The sequence below is a fragment of the Giraffa tippelskirchi genome, chromosome 1, assembly GCF_054371585.1.
Source record: "Giraffa tippelskirchi isolate mGirTip1 chromosome 1, T2T-mGirTip1v1.2.pri, whole genome shotgun sequence".
NCBI lineage: Eukaryota > Metazoa > Chordata > Mammalia > Artiodactyla > Giraffidae > Giraffa > Giraffa tippelskirchi.
In genome coordinates this window covers 28,908,832-28,928,855 of record NC_137275.1, presented here as the reverse complement: position 1 = coordinate 28,928,855, position 20,024 = coordinate 28,908,832, and the positions used below count along the sequence as shown (strand labels likewise).

The window sequence follows — 20,024 nt, the reverse complement described above, 5'->3', positions numbered from 1 at the left end:
ATTTTACATACAGAGTGTGTACATATCCATCCAAAACTCCCTAACTGTCCCTTCCTGAATCCACTTTATAGTTAAGAAAAATTGTGAGTAACTTGCCAGGTCACAAAGATCTTGAATTGTTTGAGCCAAGATTTGAACTCACACAGTTCTGAGTCCAAAGCCTGATCTCATAACCACGTGGTGTACCACCTTTGAGATAAAACAGTATTTGCCCTCAAAGAACTATTCACTTTCATTTTCCTTGAGATGATCTTCCCCAGCTTCCTGACCCAATATCTAATTCTCTCAAGTATAGAGAAAGATACCCTTTTTACGAACTTCTTCATCATAGCTTGCTCCACAACTTCAGTGATTACAGACCAGATTGCAAGTCTTCAGCTTCCTTACACTGATTTTTAAGGCTTAAGGGTGTTAAGATATTGCTTTAATAACATGTTCCTGAAGACAGTTGTTAGTGTTGAAAAAGCAGTATTGTAAAACTTCGATAAAACCAAGTCTTGTATTCTGACCTTTGTAGCTCTTCTTCTGTCCTACACTGCTGCCACCTCAGGCCCACCACAGAGGAGCCAAAGAAACTTGTGCTTTGCACTTGTAGGCTTCTCAACCTGCCACTAAAAGCCCTCTTGATAATGATTTCAGTACTACGTTCATCGAGAAGGGCATGGCAACCCACTCCAGTATGCCTGCCTGGAGAATCCCCATGGACAGAGGTGCCTGGCAGGCTACAGACCATGGGGTCACAAAGAGTTGGACACAACTGAGCAACTAAGCACAGCACAGCACTACACTCATCAGATATCTATTATGAGCCAGACCCTGAACTAAATATCTGTGCTATGTAATCTTTGTTATGGGGCTTCCCTGGTGGCTCAGCAGTAAAGAATCTCCCTGCCAATGAAGGAAAGGTGGATTCAGTCCTTGGATTGGGAAGATCCCTTGGAGAAGGAAGCTCCACTGGTCTTGCCTGGGAAATCCCATGAGCAGAGGTGCCTGGTGGGCTGCAGTCCACGGGTCTCACAAAGAGTTGGACACAACTGAGTGACTAAACAACAGCAAATCTTTATCATAAGCACTATATGGATGAGAATACTGAAGATTGGGAAAGTTAATCATTTTCTCTGGGTTGCACAACAGCAAGTACCAGAATTGTAACCCCGGTCTGTCTAACTTCTATGCCCATGCTCTTATCAAGATCTCATTCTCGGTTTTATACACACACACACTGACTATGATTCTGCTGGGAGACCTCATTCTTGGACTGAAATCTGTGCTGTGGACAAAAAAAAAAGGACAACCCTCCCTTTTTTTTTTAATTACATTTTCCTTTTTTACGTTTTTTTTTTTCTTATGGGGATGATTTAACAGTATCAAAATCAAAGGGAGGAATATATCACCAGAATTTGAAAATTTTGATAACATTGTCTGAATATGTTAATATTGATCTCATCTCTGTTTCATTATTCTACCTAGTGATAGGATCAAGCATTTAATTTTTTTCATTTTTAATGTTTATTGAAAGCATTGTACAATAATATTTATCTACAATTATGCTTTTTGGCATTCTGGGTATGATTGCTTATTTGTATGATTTTTGGCATAATTTTATCATTTGGCACTTCTTGATATGCCTGTGAATTTAGTATACCTTGTGTTCTACGTTTTAATTTCTCGTCTTGCTTTATAATAGTGTCTCCCTGCTATTACTGGGTATATCATAGTAGTTAAACTTAAAATGGGATCCTATCTTTTTAAAGCACATTCTTCTTTTCCTTTCTTTGGGGAATTTCTATTGTGATTAATGATTATATTGTGATGAATTTTTAGGAATTGACCTTCTGATATGACTCATAAATCAAATCCAATAAAAAATATCCTCTAACCCAGTAATTCTGTTATGTTTCATCAGAATTTCCAAACTGAAAGATTTTTACTGAGACACCACACTGTCATAAGAAAATGGTGGATTTAATAAGACATTTGTATCACATTGAACTTAGCTAAAAATCAAATTAATAGCCTTCTTCATATGTACTATTTTCACCACAGAATTATTTTTTAAAAACATGATCATATCTAAAGCTATTTTCCTCCTCAAACCATATTCTGAGTTAATGCTACCTTCTGATTTCATTTTGTGATTAATTTGGCAATATGTGTCATCATCAGTTCAGAAAGAACAGACCTAGGCACAAGGCGCAAATTGCCTCCACTCTGGCATTAGAACCACGTTCAAGAAAATACTTAGCTAAGCTTAGGTGACAGGTGGGGATAAGGTCCAAGATCATCTTTGTGATTACTTTCTTTTAAGCCAGATTAAAAAGTAACTATGGCAGGATTTCTAACAAGTTTCCCGTGAACTATATACTTCTTTTCTCTCCTTCCACCTTTCATTTCTTCCCAAGAAATTAGAAATGAAATGATAAGAAATCATCATATGTTAAGGAAGAATAGAAGTGGCCTTGTCTGTGGGAGATATTTTAAAAATTAAGAAATAAGTCAAAACAAAACAGTAAGTCAAAAAATAAAAAGAGGTGATAATATGTGTACAAATAACTGATTCACTTTGCTGTATAGCAGAAACTAGCACAACATTGTAAAACAACTATACGCCAATAAAATTTAATTTAAAAAAATGAGTCAAAAATATGAAAGGGTCTTTTCATTAGTTTCATTTTGTATTTTTTTAAATAAATTTGTATGGAGGCATCATAAGGAATGGAAACACGCACATTCTAAAGAAAATGAAAACAACTGTCCAAACTCAAGTGTCTGGAACATGATACGTTCACCTCTGTGGTGACTGTTGGGTATCACAGTACGCATGGCTACGCTACCACTCACGCTGTCCTTCCCACCACCTTCAACTTTCGATGTCATTTAATTTTCTGAGTTCAAGATCAAATTAGCTATGTTAGAATTGTTAGTCTTTTTTAGAAGAAGCACATAATGTGTTTCATAAATCAGTATATTTACTCTATATAAATTTAACAGTTTTTATAGCTAACCAATAACAGTTGGCAGTTATGATCCATTTTGGAATTTATCCTATTTCTCTAGTAGTTGCCAAATGGTCTCAGATACAAAACTGTTTGAGGTAATCACAAGGAAAGGCTGATAAACATTTTGCTTCAATTTCTTAATACATGTGATAGTTCTTTAAAAATTACTCTAAAGTCATACTGTTTTCTGGCTACAATAGCCTCCTTTGTGCATATTTGGTAAGACTGGACTTAATTGATTGTGGTTTTAGTATTTGAGCCTTGAGAACTCCTGAACTTGAACTTCTTTTCAAAATCCAAGCTTGAGAACTCTTTTTTGTTGTTGTTCAGATAGAAGACTTCCCAGAAACAGTCATCCCTGATTTGATGTGTTTCCACAGTGCTAGGAACATTTCAAAGGTTTAGGAATAGACAAAAGTTACAAACATCATATTGGAACGTCCCTTACATTACTGTATAAATTCTTGCTAACTGATGCATGAAAATGTATTAATTCATTATTAAAAGATGTGTATTAATCCATGTGTGTGATTAATTGCTTCCAGATACTCCATGCTCCTTTCAAGCAGCATTCTCATTAGTTAGTCCTCTTAATATTCCCAAGAAGAAGAAAGGGGACAGTCATTTGATGTTTGCTTAATTGAAAGAGGCATTTATACACCGAGCTGATATTTGGGGTATAAATAGTGTAATTTTCACTTGGTGAAAATTATTTAGAAAAAAGTCAGCAGACTACTGGGACAGAAATTTGGTCTCAGGAGTGGGGCAACCCTCTGCCTTTCTTTCTGCTGCACAGTTCATGCAAACATCTGATTTACATGGTCATTCCTTTTAAGGGGAAAGGGAAACAGACTTTTTCTCCATTAAAAAAGTCATTTTAAGGTCATGCATGCTGATTTTTAAAAAGTGCAAACAAGCATCAGATGCAATATGAAAGTCTCCTTCACCATCCTTTATTTCTTTCTAGTACAAAGTGTTTAGAAGTTTGTCAGTGATTGGTAAAGCACACTGATTAGTGGTCACTGAGTTACTAAGTCCTATCTTTTAGTTTCAGATTTAGCTTTTATTTAAACTAACCCTCTCTTTTACTGTTTTTATTATTATTATTACTTTATTGTTTTTAAACTTTCTCCAACTTTTTTTCCATCCTAGTTCATTCCCATGCCTGTACTCTATGGTGTGTTCCTGTATATGGGGGTAGCATCTCTTAATGGTGTGCAGGTGAGTTTTCCATAGCAATCTAAGCATAGTTAGGTTTTCTAGTAGTAGTATAAACAGTCCAGTAATAGATCATTGAAAAAAGTGCTAATCCTTAACTGCTAAATTTTTTAAATGCATTTATTTTCTATTTTCTCCACCATTCACCTGTGTTTCTGATTTCATTAACAAAGTAAACTTGTTAACAAATGTTGTCATACATACTCATGCTTGAAATAAGCTGTTAAAGGCCATTTGACTAGGAAAGTGAGAAATCTCTCTGTGATCTCTCTCCCTCCCTCCTTGCTTCCTCCCTCCCTTCTTTCCTTCCTGAGAAGGAAATCTAACCTTTGAATGTGTTCGAGGCACTGTTTATCCATTTGCCTTTACCCTATACTAAGAACAACCTATTCATATTTGATTTACTTTTCACATGGCTGAGATCACTGATCAAGAGTTTTGCACCAATAAAAGAATCAAGTCAACATGGTTAATGTGCTACTTTTGTCAAAAATTTCAGTTTGTCATATCTTGGGTAAAACTGGCCCCCCTTTTAAAAAAATCATTAAGGAAAACTTTGTAAGGGACTTTGTCTTTCAATTGAGGTTTAATTTAATTGGCACCAGGAAACTGGAAGTACTTCTGCTTTCTGGCGCCTTGTTAACTATAGCCTTATTTAGCATTTAGTGATGTTTTAATGGAAAAGACTGCATGTCCTGTGAGCATCGTAAGAATTTATTTAAACCCCTTTGTAATAGTCCTTGTTTTCATTTATTGAATTTAGGTTAATTTGATTTTAGAGTCCGATAAAGTTGCCAGAACTCCAAAAAGAGAAAGGCTATTTTATTTTTCCTTGTTTAGGTCCACTGAGTAGAGTTCTTCACCATTTGCATATTTATTACAAAATACAAGGTGGTTCTTCATAGATTGGACTAGAAGAATGTGAATGTGGGTTTATTTCATGAATGTCCATGAAACTTCTGGGAAGTATAAATGTGTAAAAATATTTTTCCCTAACATAGTAAATATTCTTTCTTACTTTAAATGGAAAAATACAAAACAAACATGGTCCCCAAACAAATAGTTCATATTTTTGTTTGGCCTAAATAAGTCAGTCTAGATCAAAAGTCTGATTTTATGTTTTCTAGATGTGTAATCAATGGTTGGAGCTACATGCTTCTTAAGTTAAACAGAAAGGAAAGAAAGTCAGTGAATTTATAACAGTAGGGGAAAAAAGATCACTCGCCAAAAGGACAGCTAGTGGATTTTTAAAATTCTACTGTGGTATTGCCCTATTGCCGTTTCTCTTTACTTTTTCTCTTGACTCTCCCTCTTTTATTTTTATTTATTTATTATTTTGGCCACACTGTGCAGCTTGTGGGATCTTAGTTCCTCTACCAGGGATTGAACCTGTGCCCTCTGCAGTGAAAGCTCAGAGAACTACCCCTGGACCATCAAGGAATTCCCAACTCTTCCTGTTTTAGACCTTTTTGGCAAGATTCGAGTTAGTAAAAAATTTTGTTATCTCAATCTTCATAGATGGGACTGCTCCTATCAGTCAAAAATAACTTTGGAGGAAGGAAGAAAACTCTTTAAATAGGAAATCACTTCAGGGAAGATTGTGATAGCCTATTTACTTTACATTTTTCCCTTTCCTCTAGAGAGAAAGTAGAGATATTATTTCAGAATTCTTATTAAATGGTCTTCGATTCAGCAGATGTTTAGTAAGCATCTTCCATGTGAAAATTCCTATGATAGGTATTTAGATATCATCTTTATTATCATCATTGATGTAAACTTAGCAGTTATTCTTTGAAGCACAATACCTGGCACATAGGTGCTCAGTAGTCATTTTAATACCTGTTTATACATAACAGTGTAATAGCCCTTCCTGGATCAGGTATCTAGTTGTTGGTGATCTGAAAGTCACAATATTCACATGGCTTTTCTCTGGGAAATGGTAATTTATTGATGAATATATTAGTTAAGTTAAGCCATAGATAAATAATGTGAAATTTATGAAAATACCAATGCATTCCCATTTTCAGGTCAGCTACTTCTTTTATATCCTTAAAACAGTATTGAAATATATGTGATACATAGCATCTCCTCTTCTTTTCAGATAAGACAGCTTAGGCACAGGGAGACACATGAGTTAGCTATCTTCCTTCAACACGTTATTAGTAGCAGAGGCCCAGGCTCTTCTCTCCTAAGGTGTAGACAGTACATATAGAATATAGGGGCTGAGGAGGGGCTGAGGACTTCCTTGGTGGTCCAGTGGTTAAGAATCTGCCTGCCAGTGCAAGGGACATGGGTTCGATCCCTGCTCTGGGAAGATCCTACATGCTGTGGAGCAACTAAGCCTGCACACCACATCTACTGAGAGTGTGCCCCAGAGCTGGCAAGCCACACCAAGAGAAGCCACTGCAATGAGAAGCCATGTACCACAACTAGAGTAGCCACTGCTCACTACAACCAAGAAAGTTCATGCACAGCAATGAAGACCCAGCACAACCAAAAATAAAGTTTAAAAAAATGAAAGAAAAACTCCAAGATCTTCAAAAAAATGTAGGAGATGAACATCTTGAGTTTATATTTGACTTTGAGACTTTATTCTTTAGTGGCCACTTTGTCTCATATTGTCCTATAGCTGCATAACTTTCCCGCAAAGTAACAAAAACCGGCAGAGTCGTACTATGTCTTACTGTGTTAGATGATGCTTCTTCTCTTCCTGGCCAGTGTTCTCTAACAAGGTCCCTGTTTGCCTAAAATACAGACTATAAAGCACCAGTGGTTAGTTAGATGGAAAGAAATGACTTGGTGCGTCAGTACTTGAAGTAATGTGCTTGTCCTCTCCTTTCCTTTTCTCCCCAGTTCATGGATCGTCTGAAGCTGCTCCTGATGCCTCTGAAGCATCAGCCTGACTTTATCTACCTGCGCCACGTCCCGCTGCGGCGAGTGCACCTGTTCACTTTCCTGCAGGTCCTCTGTCTAGCCTTGCTCTGGATCCTCAAGTCCACCGTGGCTGCTATCATTTTTCCAGTCATGGTAGGGATTGTTCTGATTGAACTTACCCATGAGATCACACCAACATCGTGTAGTTATTGTAATATTGATGACACATGTGTCTTTTATGGATAGTTCCAGTTGTTGTTTTTTTTTTTTTGAGTTTTGACCTAATGAGTTTGGTGGGTTATAACTTAAGGTTCCCAGATCTCTGGTTGTCTAGGCTGGACTTTGTAGTCAGATAGCTGACTTCAGGTACTGGCTCTGGTTCATGCTAACCCATGAACTTCCCTGAGCCCCCATTAACTCATCAGTAAAATGAGAATGGCATCTTTGTTTTATTCTGTGCCTCAATAATGAATATAAAGTGGATAGCACAATGCCTGACACATGGTAGACACAAGTACACGTGACGTTAGTTATTTTTAAAATACTGCTGTACATTGGAGTCAATCAGAATATACTTCAGGCACACTTCAGGTCAAATAATAGAGGACCAGTTTGGCAACTTATAAGAGGTCAATGAGTGAATTAGAAGAAATGGAGAGATAAGCTTAGTTTTTGAAGCTCTTCAAATTTGTATCATGCCAAGTTTAAGGGTAAGTCTGGGCTCTCCTTGCCACATTATGAAGAGAAGGAAGGTGAAACAGCTAACATTCCACTCTGAATCACAAATGAAGAAGGACACAGGGAAATGCTAGCTCTGTGTTTGACTTCATCATTGAATTTGTGTGTGGGGGGGAATAATGCTATGGTAGCCTTACTTTATTTTTTTTTTTGCTCTCTTTTCTTTTTAATTAAGTTGTTATTTCTCTAAGAAATGCAGAAGCTGACATAGAGCATAATATAAAGATAACTGTTAATTCGAAGCAGAGTCAGGACTTCCGGGTCCTACTGCATATTAGTTCTACTGTTGAGCAAAAGCATCTTTAATATACCTTCAAGAGCAGTTCATAAAATCAAAGAGTCCTGGGGTTCGAGTTAGAAAGCTGGGAACTTTTGTATTCTCCCTTTATCTGGCTTTGTGATCTTGGATAACCTACGTATGTCCCTAAGCTTCAGTTTTCTCTGCTTTTGGGTTAGAGATACTAACATCTACCTTTTGGGTTGGTCGTCATGGGAATAAATGAGAGAAAATATTGTCTAAGAGTTTACCACAGTATCTGACTAAGGGTAAATAATCAGTTAAAGGTGGTGATTAAAGTCACCCACTGGAATAAATGGTCTGAGCAAACTAAATACTCCCCCATTATTAATATTTTGGAGATATCTCTGTGAGCTGTGCATTGTACATATTTTTTGACTTTCAAAAACCTGTATAATGTTTTAATTTTGAACAATTAGCAATCATATGCAGACTGTTTTTCCTTTGAAACTTTAGTTATTTTATTAGAAATCTGACATGGAAGAAAATGCTTTAAAAAATAATGCTTTTACACAGAAATTCCAAATGGAGGGATCATACATCACAGTCAACAAGATTAAGTGAGCTAGAGTAAGATTTCTATGAACCAACATTCCCCGTGAAGAAAATGTTTATGGTCCACTTAATATAAGTCCATACAAGCCAGACAAGTTCTGTCATACTTCAACCTTGTACAAAAACGTTTCTACTGATGTTGGTAGGGCAGTATTAATACTCACTCAGACTTCTCTGACATGCATTCTTTCCTACCCTTTATATCTGTCCTTCCAGATCTTGGCACTTGTAGCTGTCAGAAAAGGCATGGACTACCTCTTCTCCCAGCACGACCTCAGCTTCCTTGATGATGTCATTCCAGAAAAGGATAAGAAAAAGAAGGAGGATGAGAAGAAAAAGAAAAAGAAGAAAGGAAGTCTGGACAGTGACAATGATGATGTAAGGGGCTTTCTAAAATTCCGAAGTAAAATTCCAAAGTTGGTTAAACAAATGTGAAAATTGTATTTTTTTTTTTAACCCTTCTGTGTGATGTATGTCTGAGTTCCAAGAATGTTTACTGGTAATGCTGTTTGTCACTTTTCACCTTCCTTTGCCCTTTATTTTCTTTCTTTGTTTTTTAAAAATATTTTCTGAAATCTTCTGTAACTGTGAATATGCTAATAATGATATAATGACTTCTAAAAAATCAAGCCCACCATACCTAAAAGCTTTAATCTCTGATCTCCTAGATTAAAAAAAAGGAAGCTTGCTTCATAGCTATAAAATGTATTGGGTTTATTATTGATAATCCAGGATTTAAGTTTGAGATAATAACTCAGTTTCATATCATTTTAAGCCTGATGAGGACAAATGATGGTGACCTCCCCTCCTGTGATCTCTGTATCTATTTGAGTAGGCTCTCAAACAAGCTTTTCTGCTATTTTATTTATCCTTGCATTGGACTTTGACATAGTTTTTAAAAATTTAGTGGGGTATAGTTGCTTTACAATGTTGTATTAGTTTCTGCTACACAATTAAGTGAACCAGCTATATGTATACATATATCCCCTCCCTCGTGGACCTCCCTCCCATCCCATCCGTCTAGGTCACCAGAGAGCACCAAGCTGAATTCCTGGTGCTATACAGCAAGTTCACACTAGCTGTTTGTTTAACACATGGTAGTGTATATGTGTCAGTCCTACTCTCCCAATTTGTCCCACCCTCCCTTTGCCACACTGTGTCCACATGTCCGTTCTTTACTTCTGCATCTCTATTCCTGCCCTGTGAGTAGGTTCATCTGTACCATTTTCTAGGTTCCACACATAGGCATTAATATATGATATGCTACTTGTTTTTTTCTCTCTGACTTCACTCTGTATACAGACTCTAGGTCCATCCATGTCTCTACAGATGACCCAACTTTGTTCCTTTTTATGGCTTAGTAATATTCCATTTTATATATGTACTACATCTTCTTTATCCATTCATTTGTCAGTGGGCATTTAGGTTGCTTCCACATCCTGGCTGTTGCAAATAGTGCTGAAATAATGAACATTGAGGTGCGTGTGTCTTTTTGAATTATGGTTTTTCTCAGGGTATATTCCCAGTAGTGAGATTGCTGGATCATATGGACTTAAGCATAATTTGAGATTGCTTTTCTGTAACCCTTCAATAAAATGGAAAGGAAATTGGAATGTGGGGTCTTTTTACGTAATTATAATAGTCAGTGTTGTAATTTAGGTGATCCTCTTGCAATCGTATGACTAACCTGAGAAATAAAATGATTGTCCACTTTTTAGGAAAACATTTCACAGAAATCTTGGTATTTCACCGGAGTCTGTAATCAGGACTGGGAGAAAATCTGGGATTTGCTTCTCTTTCACACACAAACACACACTCACACGAGTAGCTTATCTCAATAGCTTTCTGAAAGGACAGCCAAAATGACACCTTCTACATGAAGATTTGTAGATTTGTTCTAGATTTTACACAGTGCAGTATCCCCACTCTAATGGAATCCCCAGTATCCTTCTAACAGGAGAGTCTTGTTAGTTTTTGTTGTCTGGTCTGTACTTGATCATTCTGATGCGTGGATCGGGCATACCTTGTCCTTAATTGCCAAAACAGCTCTTTACTTTTGTTCCTGTTCTATGGATGAGGAACTTTAGATTGAGAAATGCTAAGTCATTTTTCTAAGCAAACACATATTGGCAAAAGCAGACTCTCGTCCAGGCCTGTCTGGTTATTTTCGATTGGTCAAGCTGTCTGATATTGTATTCTTTTTGGAGAACTTGGAAAGAGTACAGCGAAGGAAGGCAACAGATGAAATTGGATTTCAGATAAATTGATCCAATAAGAGAAGGCTAAATACATGAGGCACATTTAGCTAAAGAGAGAAGGAGTCTGAGGGAGCTTTTGTGACTGTCATCATCCATCTTCAATGAGAACAGGTGTATAGATTTTCTGTTCCCAATGATGGCAGAAAAAGAGAGAATGTGCTTAAACTGCAGCGTAGATTAAGATGCAGTGTTAACAAGAACGATGCGTTTACACATTGAATAGAAATCAAATTTTGAAATAAATTTCTAGGCTACTCAAGGCAAAAAAAAGATTGCCTGAAATACTGAGATAATTAAAGCAGTATTTCATCTTGAATTTTCGAGACCAGTACCTCAGTTTATGTACATGGACATCAAACTTAAAATTCATTACACGTTACAAATGTATGAAATAATTTTATGGGATCCTCTTCTCTAGTGACTTTTGAGGAAAAATAGTGATATCTACTTTTTAAAATGTTTTAAATTTAGTGCTCTCTAATGTCAGAGATTGGATCAAATGAGCTCCTGAGAAGGTCTTCTAATTCTTAGATTTGATTTTCAGCAAATCACATTTTATTTAAGCAACGCTATTCTTTTATTAATAATATTTATCATTTTCAATCCATATTTCCAACAGATTTCTTGAAGATAATGTGTGATATGTGTTTCTTTTCCTCTTCCTCCTCTTTCCCCCATCCCCTTGCCCCTACAAAAACAAACAAACAAGCTTATATATGTATCCCAGACTGTGAATCCAGCCAGAGTATATCTGTGCCATAAGTTCTGAGTGTTGAGCTCATTATGTGGGATTCTCCATTTGAAATGTGGCTTTCCTGATGTTCACTTGGTCATTGTGCGGTTTGGCATCCATGGCTACAGGGAGCCACATGAGGATGTGAGAATTTCAACTCTAATATTTGTGAGCAAAAGTAGTGGAAATTATGGCTTGCCCACCTTTTGAGCCACTCAGTCATTTTTGAACCCACCCATTGGGCTATGTATGAAGAGTGAGCGGCCAATCTGTTCGTCTATAAATGCTGTTATTTGGGGAAACTTTGAAATACTGTAACCAAACTTGTTCTTGACATTTTCTTTTTTTTTCAATTCCAGTGCAATATTTTAATCTTTTGAAATATTTTAATTCAATATTTTAATGTAATATTTAAGGCTCATTATCCTCTTTAGATTTATCATAAAGGGATTTTCTCGATGTGTAGTAGTTTTATGGTAAGATTGTTTTTATTTTCTTTCATCCCTAGTTCCCATTTTTTCCCCTTTCAACTAAAGGTCATCGCCTAGGTACTTTCAGTGAAGAGATGAATTCCATCTTTTGGGTTCAGGCATAGCCATTTATAATGAATAGCCAGTATGATGAATCCTGAAAAACAGTAAAGTGTTAATCCTATAGAAATCTGTTACAGTTTTGGTTTAAGTGGTCCATTCTTTAAGAAGCTTCACGATTTTTTATTTTGGTGATGATTCTTTTCTGCTTATCTGACCATCATAGGCACCTTCCTTTTGACTTTATCTTCTCATGTTTTGCTAAATTTCCAAATATATTTGGAATAAGCTAATTAAGATGAACCTTTAAGTACAAAATAGTTTTGATAGAGTATTACAGTAAAGGATGGAGGGTCATATTCAGGTCTCTATGGATGACTCTTTGAGAGTGAATATTAGAAAAAGTATCCTTACGTGTCTTGGAAGGAAAGATAAGTCATCATTTTCCTGAGGGTAGTGTTGGAAAGCATAAATGAAACAAAATTTCAAGAACATATAGTTTAGGAAGTCTCCTAAATTTAATCTTTTACACTTAACTGTTTGTTTCAAAGACACATACAATTAACCCGTAAATATTTGATTGTGAATCAAGCTTATGGAAAACTTTACAATTGTTTTCATTTGTGGTGAGCTCCATCTGTGTGGTTCTAGTTTTAACTGACTTAATTCCCTTAACCTAGAAGAAAGGAAAATAAGTGTGATGGGAAGATGCCATAGAACTTGAAAAGTCAGCAGAGGAGAAGTGATTGTATCTAAGGCTGTTCTCCTTAGTATTAGTACAGTGTAAATGATAATGTGATAGGTTTAATCCATCCTGGGAGATCTGTATAGTAAAAACTTTCTAAAAACTGTTGTAAATTTCTTTCACAGTCTGACTGCCCATACTCAGAAAAAGTTCCAAGTATTAAAATTCCAATGGACATCATGGAACAGCAACCTTTCCTAAGTGATAGCAAACCTTCCGACAGTGAGTAGAACTAACCTCTTGCATGCCAGCTGGAATATGATTTGCACTTTACAGAGAAAAAACTTGAGGATTGTCATCTCCATTCACTTCCCCTGTTTTCCTTCTTTCTTTCTATGTGCAGATTTATACTTAATTATTATGAAATTTCATTTTTACATTCCTTGATCTTTATTCTTTACCTTTTCCTTTTATCCATAACCATTTAAGTTTTTATTTGGTTGTCTTTTCTCTGATCCAAGTTATCACCAGTTTCTTTGAATTGCTAAACTCATAACCATGTTTTTAATTGATCTCATTTTTTTCTGCTGGTATGTAGAATGGCAGCTTCTAGTACTACATCACTGTCTGTTACTGTTTGTCTTCCTTAGGTTTCCACCAATAATCAAATCAGCTCAAAAGAGAGATTGCATCATGGGTTTCTCAAAGGTCAATGAGTCAATTGTTAATACTGAGAATTTGGCATAAATGTGATTTCAATTAAATTGGCAATCATTAAATATTACCACCCATCTTTGGGCATAGCCTATAAGATAATTGCATTTTCTTCCTAATTTTTTCATTCTCCTTCTGCTATTTCAAGATCATCTTTGAAATTGTACTGTTCTTTCTGGTGGTAATGGCCTGGTGGCAAAGGTGTAATGGTTTTTGACATGTCATCTTTTTTTTTTTTGTAATTGAGTGAACAGTCCAGTTGAAAAGGGTGAACACTTTTGTAGTAACATTAGTGACTATTTCAAGCTTTTTCAATAGCAAGCACCAATTGTCTCCAAACTATTTTGAGTTTTCATTTGAAGAAAACATACTCTTTTAGCTCCAGATGCACTTCAGAGTATCCTGATTTGTTACAGGAAAGGACAGTTAAAGCACTTTTATTTCTGTTTGACAGTGCTATTTCAGCTTCAATAGGAAGTTACCAAGAAAAGTTTGAAATGAATGAGTATTTATGGAAAATGGGTATTTTAATTATCTCTTGGTGTTTACCACAAAGCTTGGCAGCTTAAAACAACAAACCCGGATCTCGTCATGTGGTTCTTGATGTTTAGGAGCCACTGATTTGGGTGATTCTGGCTCAACGGGTCTCTTGAGGTGGCAGCCCTCAAGCTCTTCACTGGGTCTAAGTCTGAAGGCCCGGAATTGGGGATCCACTTCCAGGCTCAAGCACAGGGCAGTTGGCAGGAGATTTTAGTTCCTTTGCTCATGGATATCTGCTAGGGCTGTCCCAGTGATAATAGAGAAAGAAACCAGAACAGAAGCTGCAGTCTTTTATAATAATGTCTCAGGAGTGATGTACCATGTCCTGTGCATATTCTGTGCTTTACACAAACCAACCCTGGTACAATGTTGGGAAGAATTATATAAGGACATGAATACCAGAAGGTAGGCAGCATTGGGAGCCATCTTGGAGACTGGCTCCCACACTGGTTTAAAGAAAAGAGAACTAAAGCGGTCTACCTTTGGTGTCCAATCTGTAACCTGTGACTGAGACTACTTTCTTCTTGATCCTATCAGCAACATTTAGTTGAATTTTTTTTTTAAGTTCAAGCTCCCCAAACCATTATTTGGTTTCATTTTTCATTTCCAGAGCATTAAAGAACAAAAAGAGACTGTAGAAGTCTTCTATTGGTGTCATAACCTGGCACACCTCTTTCAAGTACAATTTAAAAACCATTTAAAAAAAAATCAGAATGGTGGCTCAGAAGGTAAAGAATATACCTACAATGCAGAAGACCTGGGTTCATCCCTGGGTCGGGAAGACCCCCTGGAGAAGGGAATAGCTACTCACTCCAGGATTCTTGCCTGGAGAATTCCATGGACAGAGGAGCCTGGTGGGCCCCAGTTCATAGGGTAACAAAGAGTCAGGCATGACTGAGTGACTGATGCTTTCACTTCACACTTTAAAAAAAAATTACCAAAACAGGAAAGACAAAAAAAAAAATTACCAGATATAATTTGAGGCTCCTGGAAAAAGTGTATGGCAGATTGATTATTTATTGCTAGTTGTTCTTCATTTTCTCAAAAACCTTTAAGAGGATATTTTGAAAGTGGATATCATATGAGAAATTTACTTAAGCAAAATACCCATACTCATTCTAAAATCTTTTCTAGTGTCATATAAATCCATGAAAGAACAAAATTGATAGTGGATTTGCAGTAGAAGCAAGTTCCTCAAAATCTTTATTTTACCCCTAAAATAATAGCAGGACAAAGTTGTGAACACTCAAGATGGCAGGAAATCCAAGAGCAAAGACTTAGGCATTCAGTAGATGTTATCATCCTCTAAAAATTATTTAGCTTGCCCTCTCACTGAAAACAACAGTGGCCCATCCCAGAAAACCTAGAATAAAGGAAACTGAGTGATTTTGGCTTCATCACACTACTTAGATTCTTGATCCAGTGTTTATTTAAATCGTGTAAACTTGTCTTTCTTACTATTTCCAGTTGTGAAAGATGTATCCATTTTTGTAAAGACTTAAAAAATTTTCCTTCTGGTGTTATACTTTACCAATGACTATTTATGATTTAACAATTTTTTTTTTAGGAGAAATATCACCAACATTCCTTGAACGCCATACATCATGCTGATAAAATTCCTTTCCTTCAGTCACTCGGTATGCCAAGGTAAAGGACAGCCCAATATCTTACGTTGTTCTGTGGGGTGACTGCTCTGCAGACGTGGAATCAATGGCAGGTTATTGGCAGGACACCCTGTTCTCCATCCTCCCTACAAATTTATCTTAGAAAAATTATCAAGTCATCAGACCTCATCCAAGCTTTTACTTGTAGAAAACATTCTAAGAGACCTATTCCACCTACTCTTAGAAATAATGAAATCTTTCAGGATCATTGAAGTCCAGGATCATACCAGTGTCATCTCTGATTTAAGGGTAGCTGGCATTTCCTGGTGGCTCTTCTCCAGTAGTTTCTTTCCCTTTTAACACAGCTCTAGAGGTTTCCGATCCTCCTTGATTTTCAAAATCGTGAAATCTGAGTATTTTTCATGTCAGTCTTTTTGTCCTTTAACTCCTGACAGTGTCACCTACCTGGTAGTCCTCTTTCTTAGCTGTTGGCTTTGTTTCTAACCTAGGTATGAGAGCTAATGAAACTCTTACTTGAATCTCTTAACTCCCATTTGGTAACTTCATCCCATTTTTAAAGTGTTTGTTTTTAATACAGAGGGAGGAGATAAGTATTTAAAGAGAACAAAGAAGGACCCACTTGACTTCTGTACAACACATAAACATTTGACAGATGGTAAAGGAATTCTGTTGTACTTACTATTTCCTTTTTTTTTTTTTTCCTTTTTCTTTTCCTCTAGTCCTCCTAGAACTCCAGTAAAAGTCGTGCCTCAGATTAGAATAGAACTTGAGCCTGAAGACAATGATTACTTCTGGAGGAGCAAGGGAACAGAAACTACATTGTAACCTGTTTGTCTTTCTTAAAACTGACCATTTTTGTTGTTTATGTTCTTGTTTTTTGTCTGATTATTTTTTAATTTTTGTTTTCTTTTGGTTTTCGGTCACTGGCCAAACACTACAGCGCTCTCTCTGCTTCTCTCTTGCATAGGTAAAATCCAGACAGTAGAGGACCATTCCTTAAAAACAACATCTGAAGAATCCCTTTTTGTTCCTATACTTTCAGATATGTCCTCTGACAACCAAATTCCTCTGTCACTCAAGACATGCACAGACGCTGTCATTTTCCTTTATTAAGCAGAGGGCAAACGTATTAAGGATTTTATAACACCTTTTATTAAAATATTGAAGGAACTTCCAACATTAGCTTTGGAGCTGTGCTTACTGGCTTGTGTTTCTGTCTGGTCAAACAAACCTTGACCTCCAGACAGTCCCTTCTCGCTTGTATTGCTCTCCAGGACTGGAAAACGTGCTGCTATTCTAACTTGCTCTTGCTTTTAAACCCTAATCTTAGAATTATCAAAAGAAGGAAAACTAAAGGTACTTTACTCCCATTAGAGAAACTGTTGCCATCATTGTAGCAAGTGCTGGAATGTCCCTTTTTTCCTATGCAAACTTTTTTTAACCCTTTAATGAACTTATCTGTTGAGTACATTGAAAAATATTTTTCTTCCTAGATTTTGTTGTTTAAATTATGGGGCCTAACCTGCAACTTATTTTTTGTCAATTTTTTAAACTTTTTTTTAATTACTGTAAAGAAAATGAATTTTTTCCTGCAGCAGGAAACATAGTTTTGAGTAGTTCTACCTCTTATTTGTAGCTGCCAGGCTTTCTGTAAAAATTGTATTGTATATAATGTGATTTTTACACACACACACACACACACACACACACACACACAGATACACCATCTCTAGGGTATGCCAGAGGGCTAGATTGGATTAAAAACACCATGTTTATAAGCATCCATTTTTCCCTTTCTTTAAGAGAAATTTAACTGTTCTATGAAGGAGATTGGGGGAGGAGGAAGATGCTCCTTTGTAGTGGGAATAACTGATGTTTTGATAATAGTATCCAGGCACAGATGCTGATTGTATTACCATGTCAGTGTCCTATGCAGTATTGTTAGACTTTTCTTCATTTTGAAAATATTTGTGTTTGTGTATGTACTCTGTGTGTGGCTGGTGCACATATGTGCAAAGTTAGAAAGAGGGTGATGGTAGGGAAAAGGCAAAGTTACTAGTCTCTTGTGTCAGTTTTTATAAAATCCAAACCACTTATGAAAAATCTATCAGAGCTCCAAGAGATTTACCATTATGCAAATGAGGGTAAATATATTTTATTACCCAGATAGCAGTCACTATCACTGATACAGTAGCCCTTATTTACAATACAAAATCCGTAAGACTATATAATAGACCATTTACACATTTAAATAGTGTCTATGGGAATGCAGATAGATCTCAGAGGTATTGTATATGTATACATTTTAACAATACTCACATTGTCTTTAAGATTGAAAGGCAATTATCCTTTATGATTGGGGCATTTAGAATATATATGTCTATATATGTGTATATGTGTATTTCAAAGTACCATATTGAAAATTAGACAAATGAAAATTAGATCTTTAACCAAATTTAGCATGTTATCTAAATGTAATATCTTAATAGTCTGCATTATACATTATGAACCTGCATTAAAAATAGCATTTTAAATGGTGAATCCATAATTTTGGATTCCTAAAACCATATTTGTGATGTAGCCTAACTAAGGTTGGTGGAGGAGTACTAGCAGCAGAATGAAAACTCTTATTTTGGTTTCATAATATGTACATATTGACTCCCACTCATTCTTATATTAATTAAATTATAATTCTGTCCTTTTGAAATTTTGATTATAAAAATTTTATTGTCCTAAATTAACTTTTATAGTATCTGATAATCTTAAAACTTTTAATCTTATACAAAATAGACATAAATGACCTACAATTTTTTCATTAAAATGAAGCTGGCAGAATAAACGTTATTTGTTAAAACCTCATGTGCCAAATTTTGGCATCATGTTTGTATTTAGAGCTGTCCTTAAATGATGATATTACCTTATTTTTCATTATCCTAATTTAAAACTGTATGAAGCTTTTCTCTGTCTTTCTTATGGGAGCATTGATAAAATGTTTAAATACCATGCATATTAAGATTAGCCTAACCTAGGATCTTGTTAAATTAAAGATGCATTTGTTCACTTTTATATTCTAGATAGAATAATTTATATTTCTGATCATGAATCAAGTATCTGAGGATTCGTGTCCCTTTCTGTCCCTTTCAAAGAACTCCTGAAGCAACTTAACTGAGTATTTCAGCCTTTGAAGAGATAAAGCTACCTGTACCTTCATTTATTATCCATATTCTGCGACAGAAGGTTGATACTCATGAATGCAGAGAAGCACCTTGTATTTGCTAAAAGGAATAGTTAGTATCAAATCTTTTCAATATTTTGGAACCCAGGGAAGTATTTTAAAAATCACTTACTTTCAGAGGAGCACAATTAGTTACCAACTAAACAAACAAACCCTGAGGTCTGCACAGAGCTACCAAATTATCTGTATTTTAACTGAATGTGGGCTTCCCTGATGGCTCAGATGGTAAAGAGTCTACCTGTAATGCGGGAGACCTGGGTTCAGTCCCTGGGTTTGAAAGATCCCCTGCCTGGAGAAAGGAATGGCTGCCTACTCCCAGTATTCTGGCCTGGAGAATTCCATGGACTGTATGGTCCATGGGGTCGCAAAGAGTTGGACATGACTGAGCGACTTACACTTTCACTAACTGAATGTACTCACTATCAAAGAACTAAAGCAGATTTTGGGGTGGTTTTGTTTTTATGTAAACTGGACACACAGGATACAATAGTAAATTTGTTTTACCAAGTGTTTCTCCCTGATGTAAACACAGAGATAAAAGATTTATGTTGTTAGAAGTAAAGGAGTAAGGGTACATTCAGAGTTGTTAAAAGTCCTATGGTTGTACTGACTCAGTGTTGGAAGGAAAGCATCTGCTTTATCAGAACAGAAAGACTTGTGGTCTTGCATTGGAAAGATGTTCTGGAGACCCTGTTTTCCTGGATGAAAGTCACTCTACTGTGTAAAATAATGATCAAGTTGGGATCCTAATTATTTTGTGTGCCATACTGGATACAGTTCCTGCCTCTTTTTCCAGTCAGGCAGTGGAGTCGGGTAGGGGGATGGAGGAAGTCAGAGAAGTAGGAAGACAAACCTTCTCTAGTCAGCCCCCAACCAATTCAAAGCATGGAGAGAAGAGAAACAATTGTCTGCCATCAGAAATTCAGTTTGTATGTATTCTATGCACATGCACCAACACACACAGAGTAAATCTTTAATCAGCTATATACTGGTGTTTAAAACAGAGAATGATTGTCTTCCAA

The 20,024-nt window shown here is 36.2% G+C and overlaps 1 protein-coding gene across 4 annotated transcripts in view; it reads left to right on the top strand.

The window, feature by feature from the left end:
• Positions 1-16,632, top strand: part of SLC4A4 (solute carrier family 4 member 4) — a 367,906-nt gene extending 351,274 nt beyond the window's left edge. For 2 of the 4 annotated variants that reach the window (XM_081587212.1, XM_081587193.1), the window contains exons 21-26: positions 4,152-4,220; positions 7,071-7,244; positions 8,899-9,060; positions 13,074-13,170; positions 15,710-15,789; positions 16,487-16,632. In XM_081587212.1, the coding sequence (XP_081443338.1) occupies positions 4,152-4,220; positions 7,071-7,244; positions 8,899-9,060; positions 13,074-13,170; positions 15,710-15,753 (546 nt within the window). In that variant the 3' untranslated portion in view covers positions 15,754-15,789; positions 16,487-16,632. The remainder of the gene's footprint in view (positions 1-4,151; positions 4,221-7,070; positions 7,245-8,898; positions 9,061-13,073; positions 13,171-15,709; positions 15,790-16,486) is intronic. The other 2 variants (XM_081587203.1, XM_081587183.1) reach the window with 1 other exon arrangement.
• The last annotated feature ends 3,392 nt before the right edge of the window (positions 16,633-20,024 follow it).